General features: G+C 38.9%; 1 protein-coding gene and 1 long non-coding RNA gene across 2 annotated transcripts; one reads left to right on the top strand and one right to left on the bottom strand.

Moving 5' to 3' along the window:
• Window positions 1-5,775: 5,775 nt before the first annotated feature.
• On the top strand, window positions 5,776-16,289 carry LOC144208530 (uncharacterized). Its single transcript, XR_013328891.1, has 6 exons — window positions 5,776-6,709; window positions 9,464-9,553; window positions 11,177-11,320; window positions 11,376-11,435; window positions 11,513-11,560; window positions 15,981-16,289. It is a non-coding gene; the product is annotated as an uncharacterized LOC144208530 (long non-coding RNA).
• pdgfab (platelet-derived growth factor alpha polypeptide b) lies at window positions 15,556-26,194 on the bottom strand. Its single transcript, XM_077734429.1, has 6 exons — window positions 25,787-26,194; window positions 25,264-25,354; window positions 23,034-23,180; window positions 21,764-21,954; window positions 17,116-17,242; window positions 15,556-15,796 (listed from the first exon to the last, which is right to left on the bottom strand). The coding sequence occupies exons 1-6, from the start codon at window positions 25,850-25,852 to the stop codon at window positions 15,783-15,785; spliced, it is 636 nt and encodes a 211-aa protein (XP_077590555.1). The 5' UTR covers window positions 25,853-26,194; the 3' UTR covers window positions 15,556-15,782.
• Between the last annotated feature and the right edge of the window lie 304 nt (window positions 26,195-26,498).

Below are 26,498 nucleotides of genomic sequence, written 5' to 3' on the forward strand. Positions count from 1 at the left end.
CAATATTTCCTGTTGTACTTCCAAAACAAGACAAAACCACCTGGTGTTTTGAGTCAGTCCACCCAATCCCATTCTTTTTATTATGACCCCCGAATGACATTTCCAGATTTCACGGCCGCATCAAATCAAAACACCAAAACACATTTGTGCGTTTCCCTTTTTTGGCGGACACATGTCGGATATCACAAGGGCATGATGGGAAAGTCATGCCTTTGTGCCCCCTTATTTATGTCTGGCTAAGAAGCCTAATAAGCGTCTGGCCTTGAAAGCACTTCCATTAGTCTTGAAATGTCAAAACACACCGAGGGGGTATAACATTACCGCCTCGGACATCCACAAGCGGGACAAGCGAGGACACGCCCCCGTTTCCTTTCACACCGCCCGCCGTCCTTTATCATTTTAACAGTCACATTACACGATCTGTTACAGCGCTCCCCCCTTCGTTTCATGTCGTCTGGCCGATTATTTCCTGGCTTACCGAGGAAAGCGCCCTGAAAAAGCCGCCAACTTTCAGTCCGTGGCTCCGCCCCTTTCCCACCTTTTTGTCCAGGACACCAGAAGGTTGGCGTCTCGGATTTAGCTGAGAAAAAGTTTGTTTTAATGACTGCGACAGATGCAAAGTACAGTATTGCCTTTGACTAATTGGTTCCAGAAGTGGTTTTGCAACTTGAATTTTTCATAACTTCAATTTTTCAAGACGCATTCCATGTGTGAAGGATTTACTTAATCTGGTCCAAAAGGGTGTTGTTGTTGTTGTTGGTTTTTTTAGAGAGATTTTAACTTTTCATAACTTGAAATTTTTTTGTAACTTGAAACAAAATCTTCGTTTCGTAACCTGAATATGTTGTAAGTAGAGGTAGAAGTTTATTTGCCTTGTCTAGTCAATCCAGGTCCGCCATTTTCCTGAATACCAAACAATTGTTAGTTCTTTGCTAGGGTTTCAGTTCCAAACTATGGCCCGCGGGCCACATCCGGCCCGCTAGGCCTTTTAATCTTAAATTAATACTTTCGTCCTTTTTTTCTCTTTTTTTTTCATATGTACTGTTAACGGATGCACTTTTATATATAGTATCATATCTTATGCTGACCCGGCCCATCTTTATAAATTTTTAAAGTCAATTTGGCTTTCTGTTTTAGGATGAAATTAAAATGAAGAGTATAGATGTAGATTACATTTCCTGATTTTCCCCCTTTTAAATCAATCATTGTCAGTTATTAATCCATTTTTTTCAGTTTTTAGTTCAAAAATCATTTTGTAAAATCTAGAAATATATAAAAAAATAGCTAAAAATAACATTGTTTTAGATCTATAAAAAATGGAATATTTAGGGCTTTTAATCCAGTTCTTTTAATCCATTTATTTAAAAAAAACTAAATATTATATTTTTTACTTGGCAAAATGTAACTGGCTTTGGACAAACATCTTGAGACAAATCAGATTTTCGGTGTTGTTCCACTCGGTGACCAATCCCATCCAAAGCCGCGAGATATTTCCACTCGCCTTGCGTTCAACACGTGGCTACCAAAGACAGATGCGATCCCCCCACCCCAAAAAAACGCCAATTCTCAGTCTTTGCGGTACATTTTTGGCCGTTCAATTCCTGGCCGCCATTAGCCGCGAGAGAGGATGTGCCGCAGACCAGCCTCCCGACCGATCGTTTTTTTCGCCTCCGTCTCGATTCAGGCGCGGAAAGAAAACAAAACCACATCTGTGTATCGGAGCCCCGAGAATTCCAACGTTCGGGCTAGAATCCGGCCGGCGTTGAGACGTCCGCGGGGTGCCGTTTTAACAACGTTGTCGCTTTCACGCAAGGGTGACGCTAATGGAAGAAAACGCCGTCCGTCTCTTAATCCTCTCCACTGGTTCTTCTGGTTTTCCGTTGGTGTCGAGTGTCCAATCTGCATTTGAGTCCCAAAGCCGCCAATCTGTGGTCTTTGGTTCTCTCCCAACTATTCAGTATTAAGCTTTTTCTTTCTTTTTGTATCCAGGAGGACTAGCATACTTTTTTGCTTTTTATTTGCTCTTATTTTCAGGAATCACTCATCCTTACAGCCAGAACTGTAAAAAAATCATTTCAATTCGCTTGAAGTTCGGATTTAGTCAGAATTAACGATAGGTTTTATGGTCCGATGAAGATTTTGGTCAATTCTTGGAACCAATATCATGTTTTGAGGGCCTTTGCCTTAACTTAGTCATAGTTACTTAAATTCTTGGGCTAGTTAAGAACATTGATGTCTTGATCCGATACCTGATACAACAATTTTTGGACAATTTTTAAAAGACAGGTGTCAAAGTGGCGGCCCGGGGGCCAAATCTGGCCCGCCGCATCATTTTGTGTGGCCCGCGAAAGTTAATCATGAGTGTTGACTTTCTGTTTTAGGGATCAAATTAAAATGAAGAGTATAAATGTATATTAAATTTCATGATTTTCCCCCTTTTAATCAATAATTGTCATTTTTTAATCATTTTTCTGTGTTTTTAGTTCAAAAATCATTTTGTAAAATCTAAAAATAGATTTAAAAAAGCTAAAATAAACATTGTTTTAGATTTATAAAAAACTGAAGAGTCAGGGCTTTTAATACAGTTCTTTAAATCCATTTATATAAAAAAAGTCTAAATATTATATCTAAAATCTGGATCACATAAAATATAGTTGAAGGCCTTGCTTTAGAAACTAATAACGATTTACAGATCATCGTCTAATACCGTAAACAAATAGTTTCTGTGACTGATTAATTTTTTTTAACCTGGCTAAATATGAACGACCATTTTGAGAGAAATCCGTCAAAAAGTCAGAACTGGGTCATCCCTATTTGAGACCACAATTGATTTTCTGTTCTTGAACTTGAACCAAGTTGATCATACATAGCAGATTTTAGAACTAGACAATATTATCATTTTTTCCATTTGCCTCCGTCTTAGCATCCCGAGATTTTGAACCCAAGTATTCGGGTTGATATTTAAGACTAGCGGCGGCGCGCTAACCCAGCCAAGCCGCCCTGAAGTGCGTGTGACGGAGTGTCAGTGAGCTGTGACCGACACAGAAAGACAAGAAGGAGGACGAGGTGGAGGACAGGGAATGCGATAGCTGCCCGATGATAGCATCGCATCCCGGCAGAAACGGCCTTTGCAAATTGCGGCGGATGTTTAACCTTTAACCCTTTACCCCGATGACATTTTTTTAAAGGGAAATTAGTCAAGCGGCCACATCAAAACAAACGTGAGCGAGACATCTCTCGGCCAACAGGCCGTGTCTACTCGGAATTGTTTACAGCTGTCCGGATAACATCAGCAAAAACACAAGTGTGTACTCACGCCAGTCTCGGTGCATCTTTACCCCCTCCTCATTTTTTGTAGAAAAAAAAATAGAAAGATTGTCTTGTTGCATAATAGTCCTAGTGCAAAAATTATATGGTTTATTATTTTAGAATGGGTTACTTATCTTAATGAATGGCATTGGTGGTAATGGAGTTAAAGTATACAAGCAGGGGGGACCGGCAAAGAAGAAAAAGACCATTTTTGTGCTGTTAAATAAATAAAATCTGTTATTTTTTTTTTATTAGGATCCGACAGGCGTTTTTGGTCACCACAAAAAAATTCAAGTCTCTATGTTACACTGTTTGGACAAACGTAGCGAGAGAATGTTAACATACATGCTTTTTAATGATTTTTCACCAAAAAATCAACAGAAGACACGATTTATCACGATTAAAAATTCTAATTTCTTGCTAAAAGTCCTTTATATCAATATTGATAACACTAGAAGTCACTTTAAAGAACAAAAACAAAATGTTTAGCCATAGGTCAAAGGTCGAGGCAGGCTGGATTTAAGATTTTAGTGCAGGGTCATATTCCTTATTTTCATAGTTCGCTGCTGGCCAATTTAAACTGTACTTTTTATTATGTACTTATTCATTCATTCATTCATTTTCCAAATCACTTTTCCTCACAAGGGGGTGCTGGAGCCTATCATCTATCTATCTTATCCATAGCCTATCAATCATAGCTAAATTTTGACAATTTAGAGTGTTTCACCAGCTAGCCTAGCATGCATATTTTTTTGGGGAAGTAGGAGGAAACCGGAGTATCCGTAGAAAACCCACACCAAAAAAAGCAAACTGCACAAAGTGAGGACAAAACCGACTTGGAATCGAACCCAGAACCCCAAAACTTTGAGCCCAAGACCTTCGTCCGCCCCATTTATTTATTTTCCATAAACCACACAGCAACTTAGTCTTACTAACAACCGGAACATTCCGCAAAAAACACATCAATTTCAGCTTTAATTTTATTTTTAACTAAACCAGTCGGGTTTAGTGGCAGACCAATCACTTCACTGGCATCCCAGTTAAGATAGACATGATGTCTATCAAGATAAAAAAGCCTCCAAAAGTCAGTTGAAGGTAAAAAGTATTCATAAAAGAACATGAGGGTGGCCTCAAAAGCTTTTTGGAACAAAAAAAGGATTGTAGAACAAACGCCGCGCTGTCAACTGGAAGATCGGACAAAGCGGAGCGACCCACCGACCGGGCCTAACCTCGCCGTCCTTCCTCCCCCGCTGTCATTGCGGCGACCTCCCGGCTCAAAGGCGTCCCCCCACGTCCTCGGCTTCGTCCTCACTTCAAAGGCGCTGGCGTGGAGGCGGGCCTTATCGCCGCCGACATCTTATCGCTAGCACACAAGCACCTTTTTAAAACATATTTAACAGGAAGCCGACAGTCTATTAAACAGGAAAGTTGGGTTATTTTTTTTGCAGTTTTTCTTTGATTGGCGCCAGGAATCGTTGGACTATGTTGGAAGGCACATTTGCATTTTTCCGCTTAGTTCTTAGTGGCGGTTGCGGGCGTTTTGGAGGAATTTGTACTTTGAGCGTGCTGAGTAGGCTTAAGAATTGTTTTTGTTGGGTTGGTAGCGATTGGTCGCTAGCGTCGTTCGTTGGTTTTGTGTTCCCTGCTGTTATTAATGTTGGATTTACGAGTGGTAAATGAATTGGGCCGGGTTTGTTTTGACAGCTTTAAAGTGGCGAAAATGCGATATGTGTCACTGCAAATTGCAAAAAAAATAATAAAAACTAGCATGAGATTTGAGCTCCTTCAATGGTAGCCATGTTATGAAAAGGAAAAAGTGTTTTACGACCATCTAACCACAAATGTAACCAACTTTAAAGAAAAAATTGACTCTTCTTTCATTAGGAAAAATGCCTTTGATTCTGTTGAGAGAATCTTTGCATGGCAACGTGCTCGTAACATAACATCAACAAATTCAAATAAAGTTGAATTACGATGCAGAAACACTCAAAAATAAGTTTAATCTATCCTTACACTAAACATAATTCTAATTTGTTTGTACATTTTGATACCTTTCTTCTGGCTCTATTGGCCCCGCCTCCACCCTGACTTTCAGATGCAACCTATCGAGCGTTACCGGACATTTGGTCGCCGGTCTTTTGGTGACAGAGAGTTTATATTCATGAGAAAGTGTTTAATATCTAAGAGAGATAGTTTAATATATAAGTACTGTTTAATATCTAAGTACTGTCTAATATCTAAGTACTGTTTAATATCTAAGTACTGTCTAATATCTAAGTACTTCCTAATATCTAAGTACTGTTTAATATCTAAGTACTGTCTAATATCTAAGTACTTCCTAATATCTAAGTACTGTTAAATACCTAAGTACTGTTAAATACCTAAGTACTGTTAAATATCTAATCACTGTTTAATATCTAAGTACTGTTTAATATCTAAGTACTGTCTAATATCTAAGTACTGTCTAATACCTAAGTACTGTTTAATATCTAATCACTGTTTAATATCTAAGTACTGTTTAATATCTAAGTACTGTTTAATAACTAAGTACAGTTGAAACCAGCTCTCTACATGTAGTATATACTTTTCTCGTATTAGCGAACAAGCTCCGCCATTCACACTGACTAACAAAAAAAACACATTAAAAATGCAAGGCTCCGCCCAGTGCTCGTAGAGACACAGTGGCGACCAGTTTGCCCACCCCTGCCATAGCACGACCGCTGTCTATCACAGTTAACGTTCACTAACGAGTTCAAAAAATGAACTCATTCTTAAACTGAAAAAAAACTCCACCCACGTCCACCATATTGTTTCTGCCACTGTAAACAGATGACGTTCCAAAAATTGAAGCGGGGTTTCCTCACACTCGGAGTACGAAAGCGATGATGCGGTAGGAAAACGTGACCCGAAAGAACAAATTTGCGAGAAAAAAATAAAACACGGCGTGGCAATTGTGTCAGTAGGCCAAAAAAACATTTACTACGAGGTCGAAACAACCCTAAAACTCTGTCTTCATAATTCACAACGATGTCATTTTCGCATAAAAAAGTGTCACGCCAGCTCTTGTGAGAATTGAGTAGGAGTTTTTTGGAAGAATTACGGCACTGTAATTAGCTGCAAATTGCTGTATTTTGGGGGCTTTGCGTCCAATGTCAAAACAAGGCCTGACCGCTCGCTTAACCGCTGGGAAAATAATGGCGCAATTTTCAGGACGACAAGACTGGCTGCCGACGGCGTATGCAAATCAATACGTTTGCAAAAAAAAAATGGCGGTTGCTGTTTGTTTTTGTGTGTGAAAACACGGCGGGCTTGGAAATTGTCCAAAAAAAGCAGAAAGAAAATGTCCTGGTCATCCATCTTTGCCACACGGAGACTCAACTTTTCCTGTCTTGACCAAAACGTGAGTACTGAAATTTTTATTTTTAACCACTGAGTCGCTCTAGATTTTCTGTTAGGTTCATCAATAATTATACTTTAATATAATTAGACAATTTAAACAAAACAATTCCATAATTATGTGAAAATAGCGTCACAATTTAGGACAATATGCGAGGAATCACAAAGGTTGTTGGTTAGCGATCACTCTGCATCAGCATCTTCTCAATCGTCCTTCCAGGTCTGCAATCTGGGGTAAAGGTCAGTCCTATTTTCCGGTAAATAGTCTTCGGAACTCGGACTCGGTGACATGTTACGATCCCAAACTCGCCCCAGACAAATTGAAGAAGCTCTTATACATAAATGATTAAATGTACACATATATGTATACTAGTATTACCAAATTAATACAACATGTTCAATCCATTTAGACTGGGAGGGTCGGAATTAATGACAAATTGGCCGAAGAGTAAGTCTCTGAGTGCCGATTCCTTTTCTGAACATGTTTTCTAGATTCGAGTCTTCGACTTTTTAAAGGGAATGATAGGAAATGCCTGATTGTAGCAAAATGAGTTCCCAATGACATTGTTTTAAATGAAAACAAAAAATATTTTGAACTTTGAGGGCTAACCGTGAAAGTCAATTGGACATTTCGCGCCATCAACGACAAACTGAGTGCGACCAGTCCGAGTTTTTGTCCAAACCGGGTCCTTCAAGGGCAATTCTGGGGGTGGCAAAAAGTGAGCAGTGCTAATAATCACACTATCGTAAATAATCGAAGTATAATGTCGAATACTAAACACACTCAGTCCTCATTCCTTGGCGGCAGTGACACATGGCGGCGAGCTTTCCCTGCTTTCTTCCCGCAAAGCAAACACTTCATTGTAATTGTAACACGTTGTGATTTATTTGATTTGTGGCGAAAAAGTGGCTCACCCTGGAAAACACTCTCGTACAGCCTTTGGAATTAAACACAGTCCTTAAAATGCATGACAAGCCAATTTATTGTTTTTTTAATCCTCACCATCATTGTAAAGGATTATTTTCAGCTTCTTTTTTTTTTTAAAACTTGACAAAGTGTATTTTTCCATGTTTATAAGTATAGATCGTAAGTACAGTAATCCCTCAAATATTGCGGATATTTTTGACCCGACATGACCGCAAAGTAGTATAACTCCATTATTACTACATAGCCTACTACATGTTTTCGTGCATATACAAAAATACAAGTACACAAGTAATGTTATAAACAAATGTACTTATTAAATAGGACTCATATTTTCAAGATTTATTATTCGAATTACTCACATAAATTTTTTTTGCATTTTGCATGTCTAAAAAGCTGAATTTCCCCATTTTTTTCAGTTTCTAGATTGAAGTTTTATAAATATTTAGATATATTAAGAAAATAAAACTTTCTGAAGATAAAATTGTTCATAATCTAAACATACATTTTTTTCCAGACTTAATTAATAAGAAAAGTTGATATTTTAGGAGTACTTTTAATATTCTTAGATATTTTTCTGAGATAAAGACATCTATTTTCTAGTCAAATTTTCCTGGTTTCACTCACAAACTAATTTATGACATTTCTGAACTTGGAATCGAACCGCCAACCTTTTCTTTGCAAGACCACCCTAGCTAACACTTGCTAAAAAACATGATTATTTTCTTCGTTAGCTCTCAACGTAAAATAATCTCTCGATATAACATTTTGCATCCTTCCCAGTGGATGCGGGACACCCCCCACATTACCCCGGATAAGCCCCGCCCCCCACCCCGTGGCCTCTGGCTTTTGAGTAAAGGCAGATCGGGCCCTTTGAAGACATTTTGACGACAGGCGAGTTTGTCCCGAGCGGCGCCCATGAATGCGTCTCTTTGTCCGTTTGGACGTTTTTGACATCCCGCCGGCCCCGCCTCCCTCCCGGCGGCCCTCTCGCCCTCGCCGTGGCATAAACGACCTGGCTAATTACCTATTTAAGGTATTTGGCCGTGGCGAAAAGCCACGGAAGATGGCGGGGTGGTCTCATGGTTATCATTACCGCTCGGCGTTTTGTGTAAACACGGGATTAGGTTTGGCCAGGGTTGACGGAGATGAGGTGGGACATTGGACGCGAAAAGTTTTGGTCCCAGGCAAAATGTGGGTCGCGGTGGGTAAGTAGTCACGTTTTGTGGCTAATCGGGATGCTTCATCTCCGGAGCAAAGTGAATGGACCAATCAGCATCCTTTTCAGAAGCGCGATTATAATCTGGCCAACAACAAAGAGGAAAATGACTTTGTATACCACTTTATCTTGAAAGAAATGAAACTTTTCAAAATAGTGAAACTAAAGCGTCATTTATTTCAGGAGAAAAGATATTTTTTTGAAAGGGCATCTTTCGAAATTAGGAAATTTGACTTCTTTAATTGTAGTTAAAGAGGTCAAATTTCCTAGTTTTGAAAGATGACATTTCAAAAATGATGTCTTTTTGTTTTTTTTTTGTTTTTGCTACCAATTAGACACTTTCTACCATTCCCTTTAAATCATGTTTTAGAAGCCAAATTTCCTAGTTTTGAAAGATAACGTTTAAAAAATCTTTTTTCCCAAAAAAAATGACATTTTTCTTTTTGCTCCCAATCAGACACTTCCTACCATTCCCTTTAAATCTAGTTTTAGAAGTCAAATTTCCTAGTTTTGAAAGATAACATTTCAAAAATATTTTTTTCACCTAAACTAAATGACCTTTTCAAATATTCCACCCAAATCCTTTCTAATTCCACCCATTTTTTTCTCCTTAGGAACTCCTTGCATTTCTTCACACGGGGTCACCTTTCGGAGCTTTTCCTTTTCTTCCAAATTTTGTGCTATCTACCTGCACGGGAAGCAAGGTGAGTCCATGTTTATAGTCAACACAAGTAAAGAATGGACTCTACCACTTTACACGGCGGGTGACCCCCCCACCCCCCACTCAGCCCATCAACTCTGACCCCGTCCTTGTATTATGGGCCAATCATTTGACTAAAATTCCAGCCGTCCACATTTCACCCTGAGCGTATCCCCCCCCCCCCTTTTGAATTGTGGGGGTCCATTCACAAGGCCCTCTTTACACCTCGCCTGCCTCTTGGTCCCCTCCGGCATTGTTTATGAAAGTATGTCCACTTAGCGCAGCTCTGGCACCCCCACCAACACCCCCGACTTATTATCCACATCCTGAGTCCACTTGGCTTTCTCTTTCTGCGTCTGGCCGTCTCTATTGGAACGCCATTCCGAGTTCTCAATGGGGTTTCGCTCTATGAATGAAGTTGTGAATGTCACGTATACACACGGGTTGGGGGTGATGTGACTGTGTCTGTGTGCACAAATGTGTGTGTTTTAGGTCTTGATTAACATTGAGGGTGACACTAAAAAACATGTTCATTTAGATAATTTTATTTAAAATTTAATCTTAAATTTTATAGAAAAATTTAGAGAATTTTGGCAAAAGTTACATTGAAAAGTATAAAAAAGTTATATTTATAAATATATTTTTTCTTATTTTAATTTATTGGAAAATGAAATTGGGCGGTAAAAGGGGCTCTTTTGACATTTTTAAAAGGATTTTTTGTTTGAATATTTTTTTTTGGAACAATTTAAATGTCCTTTTTTGGCGAAAACAATCGTGACTCCAAAACACATCATGATCCAGAAATACATTTATTATCAAACATAAATAGATAAATTATGATTATTGTTGACCATATCCGATAAAGAAAAGTTTTGCTCTCTTTTTGTAAACAATCCTAACAAAAAACAACAAACCAACTTGAACAAAATAGCCTAATTCATTCCTTTTTTATCGTCTGACTTGCAAAAACAAAAACAGCGTCGCGACATGTACTAGTATACAAAAAAAAGCACCTTGGACGCCATCTTGTCACCCGTTTTGGACTTTGTCAGCTTTCTGCCAATAGCATGGCATTTTTGGATGGCACGTCGGCCATTTTGGAGATGGCAAAATAACAATTCCTCCACCATTGTGAAAACAAGGAGCTCATTCATGTCTCGCTTATTCATTCAGCCTTTAAGGCGGCGGCGGACTTTGCTCTTTGCGTATTTATGTGTGTAACAGCAGACTGGGTGGGCGGGGCACCCTTATCAGCACTGTCGTGAAAAATAACCCGCGTTTGTTTACATTACCAGTATCGTCTGTCCATTCATCTCCGTTCATGGCGATAGACGTCCCGTCCAATCAAATGCGGCGTTCCCGATGTTCATAAAATGTTGCTCGCTTATTCGATTTTGCTAACGAAGATTTTTCTTGCAATATGTTTAAAAATTACTTAATACACGAGTTTTGATGGGACTAAAATATATAAAAGCTGCACTTCCACTCCAATCCACTATTTGGCAGCATGTAGCAAATTGAAATGAGTGTTAACCGACTTGTTTTTCATTGAAAAAGCCAAAATGCTAACACAAAACAGTGTTCTACCTTAGTATTTTTGTGTAAAAGTTATGTTATTTCTTTTCAGTTGCTGGATTCTAACGCAGCTGTCTTTGGGGAAAAAGAAGACTACACACTAGACTGGTCGCCAGTCAGTCGTAGGGCTCACAGAGACCATCCACACTACCAATCGTAGCGCCACCAACGGGAATCGAGCCCGCGCCGAAGTCAGGTGAGTGAAGCTAATGTTTGTCCTGGCACTTTTTAACAAATAACTATTTATCTAGGTTTACAATGTCTTCTGTGTCTGTGCTTGCTACTGCAACCAAGGAATTTTGCTGAATACGGTATGAAAGAAAGGTCTAATCAAATCTAATTGTCTGCTATATATACTTTTAACTTGTTTTTTTTTTTTCATATTCAGAATCCAGTGCCATCTCGTTGTGTAGAGGTTCGATGACTCCGAATACAGGTAAGGCCTACAATGTTTTTTGTGATTGGCAGGTTAGCACTAAAAACTGATTTTTTTTTTAATAACGCGTACATTTTCTTATAGCTGCATCCGTGGATAGTGAGACTATTTTCCTTAAAATAACGACCATGTATAGCAAGGCTTTTTTCTTCGAAAAAAGGACCATGTATAGTAAGGCTTTTTTCTTCAAAAAAACGACCATGTATAGTAAGGCTTTTTTTTTTCGAAAAAACGACCATGTATAGTAAGGCTTTTTAGTTCGAAAAAACGACATAGTATAGTAAGGCTTTTTTCTTCGAAAAAACGACATAGTATAGTAAGGCTTTTTTCTTCGAAAAAACGACATAGTATAGTAAGGCTTTTTTCTTCGAAAAAACGACATAGTATAGTAAGGCTTTTTTTCGTCAAAAAACGACATAGTATAGTAAGGCTTTTTATTCGCCAAAAACGACATAGTATAGTAAGGCTTTTTATCGCAAAAAAACGACATAGTATAGTAAGGCTTTTTATCGCAAAAAAACGACATAGTATAGTAAGGCTCTTTTCGCCAAAAAACGACATAGTATAGTAAGGCTTTTTTCGCAAAAAAACGACATAGTATAGTAAGGCTTTTTTTCGCCAAAAAACGACATAGTATAGTAAGGCTTTTTTTCGCAAAAAACCGACATAGTATAGTATGGCTTTTTATCGCAAAAAACGACATAGTATAGTAAGGCTTTTTATCGCAAAAAACGACATAGTATAGTAAGGCTTTTTATCGCAAAAAAACGACATAGTATAGTAAGGCTTTTTATCGGAAAAAAACGACATAGTATAGTAAGGCTTTTTTTTCGTCAAAAAACGACATAGTATAGTAAGGCTTTTTTTCTTCGAAAAAACGACATAGTATAGTAAGGCTTTTTTCTTCGAAAAAACGACCATGTATAGTAAGGCTTTTTAGTTCGAAAAAACGACATAGTATAGTAAGGCTTTTTTCTTCGAAAAAACGACATAGTATAGTAAGGCTTTTTTCTTCGAAAAAACGACATAGTATAGTAAGGCTTTTTTCTTCGAAAAAACGACATAGTATAGTAAGGCTTTTTTTCGTCAAAAAACGACATAGTATAGTAAGGCTTTTTATTCGCCAAAAACGACATAGTATAGTAAGGCTTTTTATCGCAAAAAAACGACATAGTATAGTAAGGCTTTTTTTCGTCAAAAAACGACATAGTATAGTAAGGCTTTTTATTCACAAAAAAACGACATAGTATAGTAAGGCTTTTTATCGCAAAAAACAACATAGTATAGTAAGGCTTTTTATCGCAAAAAAACGACATAGTATAGTAAGGCTTTTTATCGCAAAAAAACGAAAGGCTTTTTATCGCAAAAAACGACATAGTATAGTAAGGCTTTTTTTTCGCAAAAAAACGACATAGTATAGTAAGGCTTTTTTTCGCAAAAAAACGACATAGTATAGTAAGGCTTTTTATCGCTAAAAAACGACATAGTATAGTAAGGCTTTTTATCGCAAAAAACGACATAGTATAGTAAGGCTTTTTATCGCAAAAAAAACGATATAGTATAGTAAGGCTTTTTATCGCAAAAAAACGACATAGTATAGTAAGACTTTTTATGGCAAAAAACGACATAGTATAGTAAGGCTTTTTATCGCAAAAAAACGACATAGTATAGTAAGGCTTTTTTACGCAAAAAAACGACATAGTATAGTAAGGCTTTTTTTTCGCAAAAAACGACATAGTATAGTAAGGCTTTTTATCGCAAAAAAACAACATAGTATAGTAAGGCTTTTTATCGCAAAAAAACGACATAGTATAGTAAGGCTTTTTTTCGTCAAAAAACGACATAGTATAGTAAGGCTTTTTATCGCAAAAAAACAACATAGTATAGTAAGGCTTTTTATCGCAAAAAACAACATAGTATAGTAAGGCTTTTTATCGCAAAAAAACGACATAGTATAGTAAGGCTTTTTATCGCAAAAAAACGACATAGTATAGTAAGGCTTTTTATCGCAAAAAAAACGGCATAGTATAGTAAGGCTTTTATCGCAAAAAAACGACATAGTATAGTAAGGCTTTTTATCGCAAAAAACGACATAGTATAGTAAGGCTTTTTTTCGTCAAAAAACGACATAGTATAGTAAGGCTTTTTATCGCAAAAAAACGACATAGTATAGTAAGGCTTTTTTACGCAAAAAAACGACATAGTATAGTAAGGCTTTTTTTTCGCAAAAAACGACATAGTATAGTAAGGCTTTTTATCGCAAAAAAACGACATAGTATAGTAAGGCTTTTTATCGCAAAAAAACGACATAGTATAGTAAGGCTTTTTTTCGTCAAAAAACGACATAGTATAGTAAGGCTTTTTATCGCAAAAAAACAACATAGTATAGTAAGGCTTTTTTTGGCCAAAAACGACATAGTATAGTAAGGCTTTTTATCGCAAAAAAACGACATAGTATAGTAAGGCTTTTTATCGCAAAAAAACGACATAGTATAGTAAGGCTTTTTATCGCAAAAAAACGGCATAGTATAGTAAGGCTTTTATCGCAAAAAAACGACATAGTATAGTAAGGCTTTTTATCGCAAAAAACGACATAGTATAGTAAGGCTTTTTTTCGTCAAAAAACGACATAGTATAGTAAGGCTTTTTTCGTCAAAAAACGACATAGTATAGTAAGGCTTTTTTCGTCAAAAAACGACATAGTATAGTATAGCTTTTTTCTTCGAAAAAACGACATAGTATAGTAAGGCTTTTTTCTTCGAAAAAACGACATAGTATAGTAAGGCTTTTTTCTTCGAAAAAACGACATAGTATAGTAAGGCTTTTTTCTTCGAAAAAACGACATAGTATAGTAAGGCTTTTTAGTTCGAAAAAACGACATAGTATAGTAAGGCTTTTTCTTCGAAAAAAACGACATAGTATAGTAAGGCTTTTTTCTTCGAAAAAACGACATAGTATAGTAAGGCTTTTTTCTTCGAAAAAACGACATAGTATAGTAAGGCTTTTTTCTTCGAAAAAACGACATAGTATAGTAAGGCTTTTTTCTTCGAAAAAACGACATAGTATAGTAAGGCTTTTTTCTTCGAAAAAACAACATAGTATAGTAAGGCTTTTTTCGTCAAAAAACGACATAGTATAGTAAGGCTTTTTATCGCAAAAAACGACATAGTATAGTAAGGCTTTTTATCGCAAAAAAACGACATAGTATAGTAAGGCTTTTTATCGCAAAAAAACGACATAGTATAGTAAGGCTTTTTATCGCAAAAAAAACGACATAGTATAGTAAGGCTTTTTATCGCAAAAAAAACGACATAGTATAGTAAGGCTTTTTATCGCAAAAAAACGACATAGTATAGTAAGGCTTTTTTCTTCGAAAAAACGACATAGTATAGTAAGGCTTTTTTTCGTCAAAAAACGACATAGTATAGTAAGGCTTTTTTCTTCGAAAAAACGACATAGTATAGTAAGGCTTTTTTTTCGTCAAAAAACGACATAGTATAGTAAGGCTTTTTTCGTCGAAAAAACGACATAGTATAGTAAGGCTTTTTTCTTCGAAAAAACGACATAGTATAGTAAGGCTTTTTTTCGGAAAAAAACGACATAGTAAGGCTTTTTTTTCGTCAAAAAACGACATAGTATAGTAAGGCTTTTTTCGTCGAAAAAACGACCATGTTTTTCCCTTAAAAAACGTAGACCGGACTTGAACGGTGAAAATATGGCGTATGGATTAGATCAAATAAAGACATTGAATAAGCATTGAAAAGTAAGCGTAATATATTTAATAACAAAAATAAAGCATCTTTCTGCAACTGGCTTTTCCCACGTGGCGCCCAATCCACGCTTATCCAAAGCGTACACAAAACTCCATACACCCTCGCTTATACAAAAAAAACACAGCCAAAACCGGTGCGCTCCTCTAGAGTGTCCACATAAATAGTTTGTCAGGGGCGTCCGATCCGGTCTGTACATGCGCGCCGATTTCCCGTTTGTCCATTCGTCTGTCCGGCGTCCTTGTGCCAGCGCGCTTTGTCTTCCAGCCACGTTTAGCGTCCAAAACAGCAAAATTCCCTTTGTGTCGTTGGCTCCTCCTCTTCATCACTGGGTAGTCTTATCATCATTATTATTATTATTTTTTTGGCATCACTATTTCTTCTGTTCATCAGTCCCGAAAAGGGAAAAAGTTCTTTGTTTCACGCCGATGCGCTGCGCTGGCGTCCTCACTTCACCTCACGTCCACTGTGGGGAAAATGAGAAAGAGAGAAATTTAAAAAGATGACTTTTAATGCCCCGAATGCATTTATTACTGCATGAATGTGCCATATCCATTCTTCATTCGTTTTTAAGAAAAAAAGCCTTACTATACTATGTCCTTTCACCTCCCTACTATGCCATTTATTTACTCACAATTTTTCATTTTCAGGTGTACACATAGTACAACTTGGCGAGTGTGGGATTCGAACCAGCTACCTTTCACACTGAATGCTGGTGCTCTGCCTCCTGAGCTAAGTGGCCAATACACCTACCTGCCATGACATGAATTACCACTAAATTGGAGGAAGCAGGATGTGAACCAACAGCCTTTGGGACTGCAAGCAGATGATTTACCTTTCTGCACCACCTAACCACAACTATACAAACCCATGGACTACATTCATATTTTTCCTTTCTTAGCTACTAAGTGCTCGAAAAATTTGGCTAAGTGTGCAAGCTACCTTCCTACTCAGCATGATCTTGTCCAATAAAACTATTTGGTGGATTATTGTGTCCTTAATATTATATGTAGATTTTGTTTTTTTTAAAGTATTTTTTAGCAAAAGGTAATTATTCTGATGTCGCAGGTGGCTCTCCCCGCCGAAGGCGGGAAGAGTCACCAAGAATTCATCTGAGTGTCTCTTCCGAGAAGCGAACCAGCGTCTACTCAGGCGGTAGGCGCATACTCAACCTTTGCGCTGCGCATACTCAACCTTTGCGCTAAGGGGCCCTCCCACCTTCCCACTAAACTTCGAACGACTAAGTATTTTCTTTTAGAGGGAGTTTGAGAAATTAGACTAAGTGTATAAGCCACCTCCCTAAAAAGTGTCCCAACCACACACCCACTAAACTTCAACTGGACAAGTACTTTGGGTAAAAGGGCACTGGAGAAATATAACTTAGTGTTGAAACTACTCCCGTATGATACACTTCCTCGTGAACTAAGTCCCAAACTCACCACCCTACTATCTCATGAACTTCTTTTAAAGAAAAAAAGGCCTTACTATACTATGTCGTTTTTACGAAAATAAACCTTACTATACTATGTCGTTTTTTAAGAAAAACGACAGTATTGTAAGGCTCTTTTCTTTAAAAACGACATAGCATAGTAAGGCTTTTCTTCAAAAGGGACATGGTATAGTAAGACTTTTTCTCAAAAAACGACATAGTATAGTAAGGCATTTTACGTTCAAAAACGACAGAGTATAGTAAGGCTATTTTTCTTTAAAAAGACAACATGTATATAATAGGATTTTTAGAGTGAAAAGATCCTAATGCCAGACTTGAGTCAGTAAGAAACGTACCTGTTTCAGCATTGGAAGGCTCCACCACGTGATGCTGCGATGTGCAATCGCATTCTAGGTGGTCTTCTAAGCGGACGAAGACCTCTTTCAGCCGGGTCCTCCTTTTCACGTACTCCAACTTGGCCACCTGAAGACACAAAATTTGAGAGAACTCGTTAAAAGAATGCAAAACATGCACTAACATCCACCAAAAATGAGTAAGAACCACTTCCAGCTAGCCAAAAGCGATATCAACTTAACACCGTGGAAGATGCTAAATGTCCTTTCTAACATGCAGGATTCAAACCATGAACCCTCCAGGTCTCGGCCTACAGAAAACCCCCCTTTGTAAATCTGTCTTGCTATACAGGACAGGCTAGAAAAAAAATGGAGGGGGAAAAGGGAGTGAACAAGCAAGAAGGTATGCGCTGAGCAAACAGAGGACAATGGCGTCTGGCTCGAAGATGGCGTGTTTACCGTCATCGGGGCCTTGACACGGCCAGGACGACGGGATGGGCGAAGGAGGGAGCGCCCAGGCGAACCCCTTCGCCGCGTGTTTGCAAACAACGGGGGGTTATTTGAGGAAGAGGTTGGACGGGGTGATGGAGAACGGCGTCGGATGACATTCATGTGTTACCTATTAACGCTGAGTTTCTAGGTTACCCGCCAAAGAAACGCAAACAGATAAGGTGACGGACACTGTACCTTATTGTCCTCGGGCGAAATGCAAAGACAGTAAGCTCGTCAGACATTAATTAACTTGTGGACATACTTAATCAACGCACAGATGAGAGTGAACTCGGAATGGGTTCACTTCGGTACAAGATCTAGTTCAAAGACATGTTCTTGTGTAGCTATATCGCCACCTACTGCTTCGGAGTATGCTAATCAGACGTTACCGAAAACTGGCTTTAGCTTTGTCAAACGTTCAGATCTATCTTAGTTTACAAAATCTTCCATTACCAAGCTCCTCCTCCGAAGATTGTACGCAAAAATAACGACATCAACAAGGGCTGGCTCTATAGGTGACTGTGTTGTTTCCTTCAAAAACAGTGCTAAATTAGCTTAAAACCTTCTGTTTTCATACCTGGAACTCAATAGCAATTAGCATACATCAACTCCTGGCTCTGAACCTCTCGGCCAATCATCACAAAGCAACCAATTTACCATCACAACACTGTCTAAAATCTTAAACCTATTATAGGGACTGAAGATGGCTCTATAGGTGACTGTGTAGTTCCCTACAAAGAGTGCTAAATTAGCCAAAGCACCGTCTTTCTACATACCTGGAACTGAATAGCAATTAGCATACATCAGATCCAATCTCTGAACCTATCGGCCAATCAGGTCAAAGCAACAAAATAGCCAGAACAACACTGTCTAAAATCTTCAACCTACACAGGGGACTAAAGATGGAAATTAGCATATCAACCTTACATACAATTGCTCATTAACATAAATATAAATACATACTGTCCTTAAATAAATCAAGCCAAGTCAACTTTAGCAAACTGCAAACTTTAAACTGAAAGCATTCTACGACTATTAGCAAAAAAACTAGCATCGCACGCGTGTTAGCGTAAAGGTGTTCGGAAGCAAGCCCCGCCCCCTTCCCCATCAAGATTTATCTTCGCCTGGACTTCTTCTCTGTGTGTACAAAGGCATCTTAACCGACACGGAGTCAATGACTTCCCACATAAAACACAGATCAGAAAAGAGACCCCCATGCTACGAGCAGGGGGCCCCCCCAGCCCCGACACTCTTTGTATAAATCAAGCTGCTCCCGAGAAAGCCGGGACCCTGAGAAAGAGTCCCCCGAGTGGCTTGGGGGAGTGATATCCGATATCCGCCGGGTTTGGGGTGAGGTGAGGGGCTCTGGGAAGCTTTGGTGAGTCCAAGGGCCCCCCCTGCCCACCCCCAAACCCCTCTTCAGACAAGAGCCTCTGTGTGAAGCTGATTGTCTCACTGGCCTTTAATTGGGAATTCCCTCAGCGCCGATGAGAGCGTGACGGAAAGTTTTACTCGGGCCTTCCAAGGAAAACACGACTGGGACAGAAAAAGTAGCCAAAAGAAATCCGATTGCGTGTTTGTTTAGACAACGGAGCGGCACGGCGAATCAAGATACGGGCTCAATACCCAAGAAAAAAGACAGACGTAGTGGAGGAACTGCGGGAGAAAGGGGGCGTAACCCGCAATGTCCACGAAGAAGTCCGAAATGTAACGGATGTCCAGATGTGGATCAAGTATCAAAGAATGGACCACTTTATGATCCTCCATGGAACAATGGCAGAGGTCACAGAGGTCAATGCCAAGACAAGAAAGGAGTGGACAAGGACTGTCAGACACCATTTGGGGGACCTGGGAGTGGAGTTTTATGATTATTATTTTCATACTTGTCGACTTTGGCCATTTGTAATTTGTATTAATGATTGGAATTTCTCATATTTAGCAATAAAAACATTACAAATGCAATATTTACTCTCTTAAAAGTCTATTTTATTTAAGGTGGATGGGGCGCCCAATTTGTTGGTTCGCCTTGTGTATGTACTAGATTCAAGATTTGGTAGAATTTTTAGATTTTTAATTTTATTTTAATTTAAATTTTAGATTTTTTTCAAATACAAGATAAAATAAAGTACTAATCTAATCTAATCTAATCTAATGGCTATATGACACTGAAGCCTGACTGTCTGGGTACATTGCTTGCTGACATGCTATACGATCCAGATTAAAGAAAATATGAGCCTTCTTATGGCTCATTTGAATAAAAATGACCTAAAAAAAAACAACAAAAAGTGTCAAAGCTAATTTGAGCGTGTCAGCCAATGAGTGGCAACCTTGTCGTGGCCTGTTTACACAAAGAAAGAAAGAAAGGCTTTGCTATTCTTGCGTCCACACGCAAGCACCAAAGTACACAACGTGCCAAAGAATGCAAGCACGTCTTCTTACTTCCTGTCTGAAAAGTATTAGTAATCCATGAGGAGAATAAGGGCATGATTCACGTCTTTTTGAAAAGTCTTTTCAGCACACGTCTTCATTCAAGTCCTCCTTTGTCCTCGGCCGACAGATTTACGGGACGGCCGAGAAGCGTCAAAGGAAAATTTTGCTCTGAAATAAAAATCCATAAATAAAAAAGTTCCCTTTGGACAAATGCAAAGTGGCAGGAGCCAGTGTGTTCTTTTCCTAGCCGCGACCCGCCACTAGGAAAACAAATGCGGGATGTTTTTAGATTTCTAATAAATGTGAGGACACGCACAAAGTCGGAGTCTATTTGGGGAGGAAAATGATTCAAAAAGAAGCACGTTGTTTTCTTTTTGGCTCAAAAGTTAGGGGAAGAATTACGCGTTTTTATTTTTTGGGGGTTGGGAAGAAGAGGATGTTTTCTTGAGTGATATGAGGTCTGAGGTTCTGGGTTCGAATTTGGTTTGGTGATTTTTCGGCTCAAAAATTAAAGTCATATTGGGAGAAAAAAATCATTAAAAAGTCCTTTTTTGGTGATTTCTTGTTGGTTTTGGGCCATTTTCAGATGACTTGTTGGTTTTGGGACATTTACAGGTGTCTTAATGGGTTTGGGGCATTTTCAGGGCCATTAAAAACTATTTATTTTTGTATCACTCAAACTGGAAGTTTTTCAAAGTCCGCAGACATCAATTTCTTTGGGTGAGACATTAATATGTCTCCGAATATTGGATCAAATAAAGTTCTAATCTAATCTAATCTATTCTAAACTAATTAGGTCAATGTGAACAAATGAAATATTGGAATCTATTGAAGCTTTATGAGATTCTTGCTGATAAAACTTGACTATTGTTAACATAGGCGATCTTGTTTTTAAGGCAAAAATGTTCCTATTTTTTTAATGCAAAAAGTGTGACGCAGCTCAAAAAACGTTCGGGGAAAAAAACCACTGGCGTGGACAAGGTAGTGAGAAGACACCTATAAATTCTGTCTTGGAGGTGAGGACAGAGCGTCATCCCTATGATATAAGAGCTCCCCCAAAAACAAAAACAAAGTCCAGACTCCCTACACGAGTATTTCTGAGGCAGTTATGTCCAAACAGAGCTCATTTTTGACTGACGGCGGGCCGTCTTGACATTGAACAGAAGACCAGAAAGGAATTGAAGGGAAGACAAAAGAAAACAACCTTTGATAAATTACATCTGAAAGGAGGCGGGGCCAATAGAGCCAGAAGAAAGGTATTCAAATTTGATACAAAATTAGAATTAAGGTTAGTGTAAGGTTAGATTTAACTTATTTTTGAGTGTTTATGCACCGTAATCCAAGTTTGTTTATGTTATGTTACGAGCCCGTTGCCATGCAAAAATCGAAATCCGTCAAATATGTGTAATTTTAGCACAATTTAAACATATTTTAGTGCAATTAAACCACTAGTTATTTGTTACTTTGTTAATAGATGGCAAATTATAACAAATAAAAATGTTTTTCCAATCCAATATCCTGTTTTTGGTGCCTTTTTCAGAGATTTTGAACCAATTACCTAGTTTTTAGTTCATTTCTATGCAAAACATTCATATAATAAATTGACATACGAGCTCAGTCCGGAACTGAATTAAGCTTGTATCTCAAGGTAACACTGTGAATGGACATTTGCATGGCACCCAACGAGGAACTAGGATGAGAGTTGACCTCTGTGACCTTTGCGGCCTACCTTAACGGTGCGGTGGTGCTTTCGCGAAGGATGGCATCGCATGTTGCTGGTGTTGCAGCACCCCGTGCAACGCTTGACCTCCACGCAGGGCGGCCATATCAGGAAGTTGGCCGAGGTGGGGTCCACTTGGCTGCGGGGGATCTCGTAGATCACCGTCCGCGTCTTGCACGCCGCCGGGACCGCCTCCTCCACTAGAGGGAGAGAGAGAGAGAGAGAAAAGGACACGCCCGTTATTTAGGGAGGAGCCAAAACATACATTCCTTTAATTTTGATGAGTCATTGCAGGTCGGGATCTGATGAGAACTTTTTTTTGATCAATGGGAGCAAACGGGTCGCCAGGTTCGATGGCGGCGCCCGCCGCCCGCGCGACTTTTGACGGAGAAATCCAACGGGAGGTGTCGGCGAGCCGCGACTTGACGCGGCGAATGTCTGGAATTTCCACGCTGGAGGACATATTCCTCTACAGACGCACGTCTCGCTTATCGTGGACCAAAATGTCCTCGTAAAGGGCAGCTGTGCCGACGTTAAAATGTTACGGAAAGTGTTAACAATGAAATGTAAAATGTTAAAAGTTAAATGACTTTGTTTGGGTTGATAAATACTAAAGTTTTTTTGGTTTTGTAAGTTAAATTGATTTTAAAAAGACCTGCGATTGGCTGGTCACCAATTCAGGGTTGGCTGGGATGGGCTCCAGCACCCCCTGCAAACATTGCAAGGATAAATGGGTCAGAAAATGAATGCATGCTTCTTAAATATAAATGTGGATAAAATATAGAATGCAAATATAAAATAAGATAGGCTAACCATCCCTCTAATTTATTATTTTTAATATATCATTATCATTTTTTAATAATAATTATTTATTCATTATTATTATTTTTAATATGAGTATCATTATCATTTTTTTAATATTAATTCGCTATTCCTTATAATAATTTTTAATATGATTATCATTATCAATATTGTTATATTCATTATTTATTCCTAATTATTATTATTTTTAATATGATTATCATTATCAATGTTTTCATATTAATTATTTTTATTTATAATTTTTATTATTAAATGATTATTTTATTCTCTAATTCTATTTATTTATTTTATTGGGCAGCGCGGTGTATTAAGTGGTTAACACATGGGCCTCACAGCTCTGGGGTTCTGGGTTCAAATCCAGGTTGGTCCACCTGCGTGAAGATTTTTTTGGTGTTTTTAAGGAACCCGACTGTCTGGAATGTAAGTGAAATGTAATGTTCTTTTTTTTTGTTCTTACCCAGACTTCGCTTTCGGCGACTGTGTAGCTGCGAGCTCTTCAGGTCGCTATAGTAACCGGCGTGACGGGAGGAATTCTTGTGCTGATGCTGGTGGTTGTGCTGGCGCTTGTGATGCTTGGGCCCCTCGATCACATCGTTTCCCGTACCTCGTCCAAACAGAAGGTCAATAGTACAGTCAATTTCCCATTCGGACCTTCAGAGTAAAAGAAGCCCGCCCTGTGGCTAGCAAAATTCAAAGTAAATATACAAAACGACTGGGAATACAAAATGAAAAAAAGGAGATTAAAAAGTAAAACGATTTAATAAAATGGGAAAAATAAATGAATATAAAAACAAAAATAGGTTCAAAATTAGCACTGATTAGCATTTACGGTTAGCATTTGCATTTTATAAAACCTAAAACATTTTTAAAAAAAGCTAAAATCAACATTTTTTTTAAATCTACAAAAAACTGAATATTCGGAGCTTCTAATTCAGTTCTTTTAATCCATTTATTTTTAAGAAATGTAAATATTATATCTAAAATGGTCCACATGAAATTAAGTTGACGTTAATGCATTAAAGTAATGGAGACGAATCTGTTACCATAACAGTGTTTCAGCTAAATGATTATTTTATTGACTTTTGAATCCCCTTTAATTGACATGTCCAATTATTTATTTGTTGATTTTTTTTTTTTTAAGTGTAGCAGCTTCGGGCTTCCACGCCCGCCATGTCGGATGATGACTCATGGCGTTGTCATTAAAGCCCTCATTTGACGTACTTTGCGCCTAATTAGTGGTTTTAACGCCTACCATTAAGCAAATGTTTCCCTCTGCGGGGAACAACAGTGCGTTTTTCAACAAAAAAAAATACTTGCTCAGCTTTTTGGAAACTCATCTGATAGATAAGCCTCATTTTGGTCGCCGCCCACACTAAGGAGGGCGTGGCCTAAACACACTTCCTTCCACACCTGCACTTTTCTGCGTAAACATGAACTACATAAACTCCCTTTGTCGCCTGCCACGTACAAACGGCGAGCAAAAAAGCGGCGCCTGGGGACAGTGGATGACGACGATAGATGCCCAATTTGATTGGACGGGGAGGGGCAAATCAGAATTTGTGTTTTGGCACTGTGAACGATCTCTTTTGGATATTATTTTGTTAAAAAATGACCCAGGAAAAACCCTCAGACTTCAAAATATCACGATTTTTTGGTAATTTTTGGACGAAAATCTCAAATTTTTGACCAATTTTAGCGTTACAATGACAGCCAATGAAATGCTAGCCCCCAGACGGCTAATCCAAACAGTCCCGTAACAATTCCCACATTATTTCCATCCCATTTTTTTGTCACGTCTCCCACGACCCCCCAAAATAGCCGGCGTCCTCTCCTCACGTGCGTCCACTCACAGCCGGCATTTGTCACAAACAAAACTGTGTAATGGGCGCCCCGGCTGACCCCGAGACAGATTTACGTCCTGGTAATAATAATCAGCTTACTACTGTTACCCCGAGAGGCATTCCTCCCTTTGAAGCCAGACGGGATCATTTCATTAGAAACAAGCGTTCTCATGGTCCACAAACCTCGGGGGGTCTTTTTGGGACGTGACCAATCAAAAATGTACTGAAACGGGGGTTCCAAAACTTAATATGACCCCGGAATGTTACAAAACAATCGATAAGGAAGTCTCAATTTTGCTCAAAATTGGCGAAATCTGCTTTTTTGTTCAATTAAATGCCTTAGACATTGACATTAGTGCATTTATAAGCCTGGTGGGTTGCTAGGTTATTCTCCCTCAAGAGGCTAAAGACAGTACTGCGAAAGAAATTATCTATATTAAACTGATTTATAACTATCTCAGCTGTCTGCCATTGTACTAAATGGCATTGTATTTCTTTTTGTGTAAAAAAATCACTACAAATGTTGACTCTACATTAAGTTTAGTTGATAAATAGCTTACAATAACCCTTAATGGTCATATTAACTTGTCCAAAATGATTGGACACCCATCAACGTCAATAATACTTAGTCAAGACTACTCAAAGTCACTAAAATTAAGAAATATATACATCAAATTATGTTTTTAACCTAATTATGTCACTCAGGACAAAAGTTTAGACACCCTTGCTGTAACCACACGTTGCCACGGTAACCACAGCTTGCATTGTGACCTCCAAAATGTAAAAAAAAACAGGCGAAAAAATGTACCCCCCAAAAAAGTGAAAGGATCAAGAGGCAGAATTTACCTACGGAGTCAATTTCTAGCAACCGCTGGAGGTCGCTGATGCTGTGGATTTCACTGTGGGACAATCTGTCGATCAGCTCCTGGGGAAAGTCCTTCAAAAAAAAAAAAAACAAGAACCAAAAGAAAACCAAAGTCAGACACTTGAGTGGAAGGGAAAGTTGCTCAAAATGCAATAATAATAACATTTTTCTTTAAAAAAACACACTCCAATTCTCAAAGCCATTTTTCACAACACTACTTTTAATACGAGTGCAGCAAACATGCAAAGTGCGCAGTTTTTTGTTGTTACACTTGTTGCGCTCGTGCAAAAAAGCTCGCAGTGTGTTGCTGCTGACCCCAACCAACTATTTATATCAGAACCCCCACCCCCCTTTTCCCCCTAAAACCCCCGCAGCAGTTCCCATGAAGTTTGCCCACTTGGCTCAAGCTACAAACAAATTAAGCGACAAAAGCCCAAAATAACCGCACGTTCTTTCTCAATTTTAAAGGGAGTGGGGGTGGAGGGGTGTGCTTGGTTTGCTCACCTGAGCGTCGGACAACAACAGGTACGTCGTCCATAGCAGGAAATAATAAATAGCGGCGGTTCTCATCTCCCTTTTAATTTGGATCGAACCCCAAATAAAACCAAGCGGTGTTGGTGGTGGTGGTGGAGGAGCCGCCTCGAAGTCGCTCCTGTCCCCCGAAGACCCTCGACCATCCCCTCCGGGCGGGGAAAAGAGAAAAGCGACAGGTTTTTTTGCAGCTCCACTCGAAACGGGGTCCTTTTTAAGCTTTTCTGAGTGTTTTGGTTAGTTTTTTTTTACTCCGGATTGACGCAGATCGGCATAACTCCGGGATTAAAAAGTGGATCAAAAGTGGGCCAATCCCGAATGGTGTTGGTGCACTTGTCCTTTGCGATTTGGAAGTAGAAGATCCGTTCTCGCAATTTTCAGGAAAAGTGGAATAGTGTTAATCCAGTGGAGAAGAAGAAGAAGATCCTGTAAGGAAAAGCAGGCGGGTGGTGGAAAAGTGGTGGTCCGGTGGTGGTGGTGGTGGTGGTAATGGAGGAAGAAGCATCCGCGACCGACGCGCACTGGACTGGAAATGGAGTGAGAGAGCGTGCGAGTTGCTGCTGGTTATTATAGAGAGAGAGAGTGGTGAGAGAGTGAGGCGAGGAGGCGCAGAACAGCGCAACTCAGCGCAGCTCGGCACTCGACACTTGCGCCTCCCCTCACGGACGTCGCTCTCTCTCAGTCT

The sequence above is a fragment of the Stigmatopora nigra genome, chromosome 15, assembly GCF_051989575.1.
Source record: "Stigmatopora nigra isolate UIUO_SnigA chromosome 15, RoL_Snig_1.1, whole genome shotgun sequence".
Classification (NCBI taxonomy): domain Eukaryota; kingdom Metazoa; phylum Chordata; class Actinopteri; order Syngnathiformes; family Syngnathidae; genus Stigmatopora; species Stigmatopora nigra.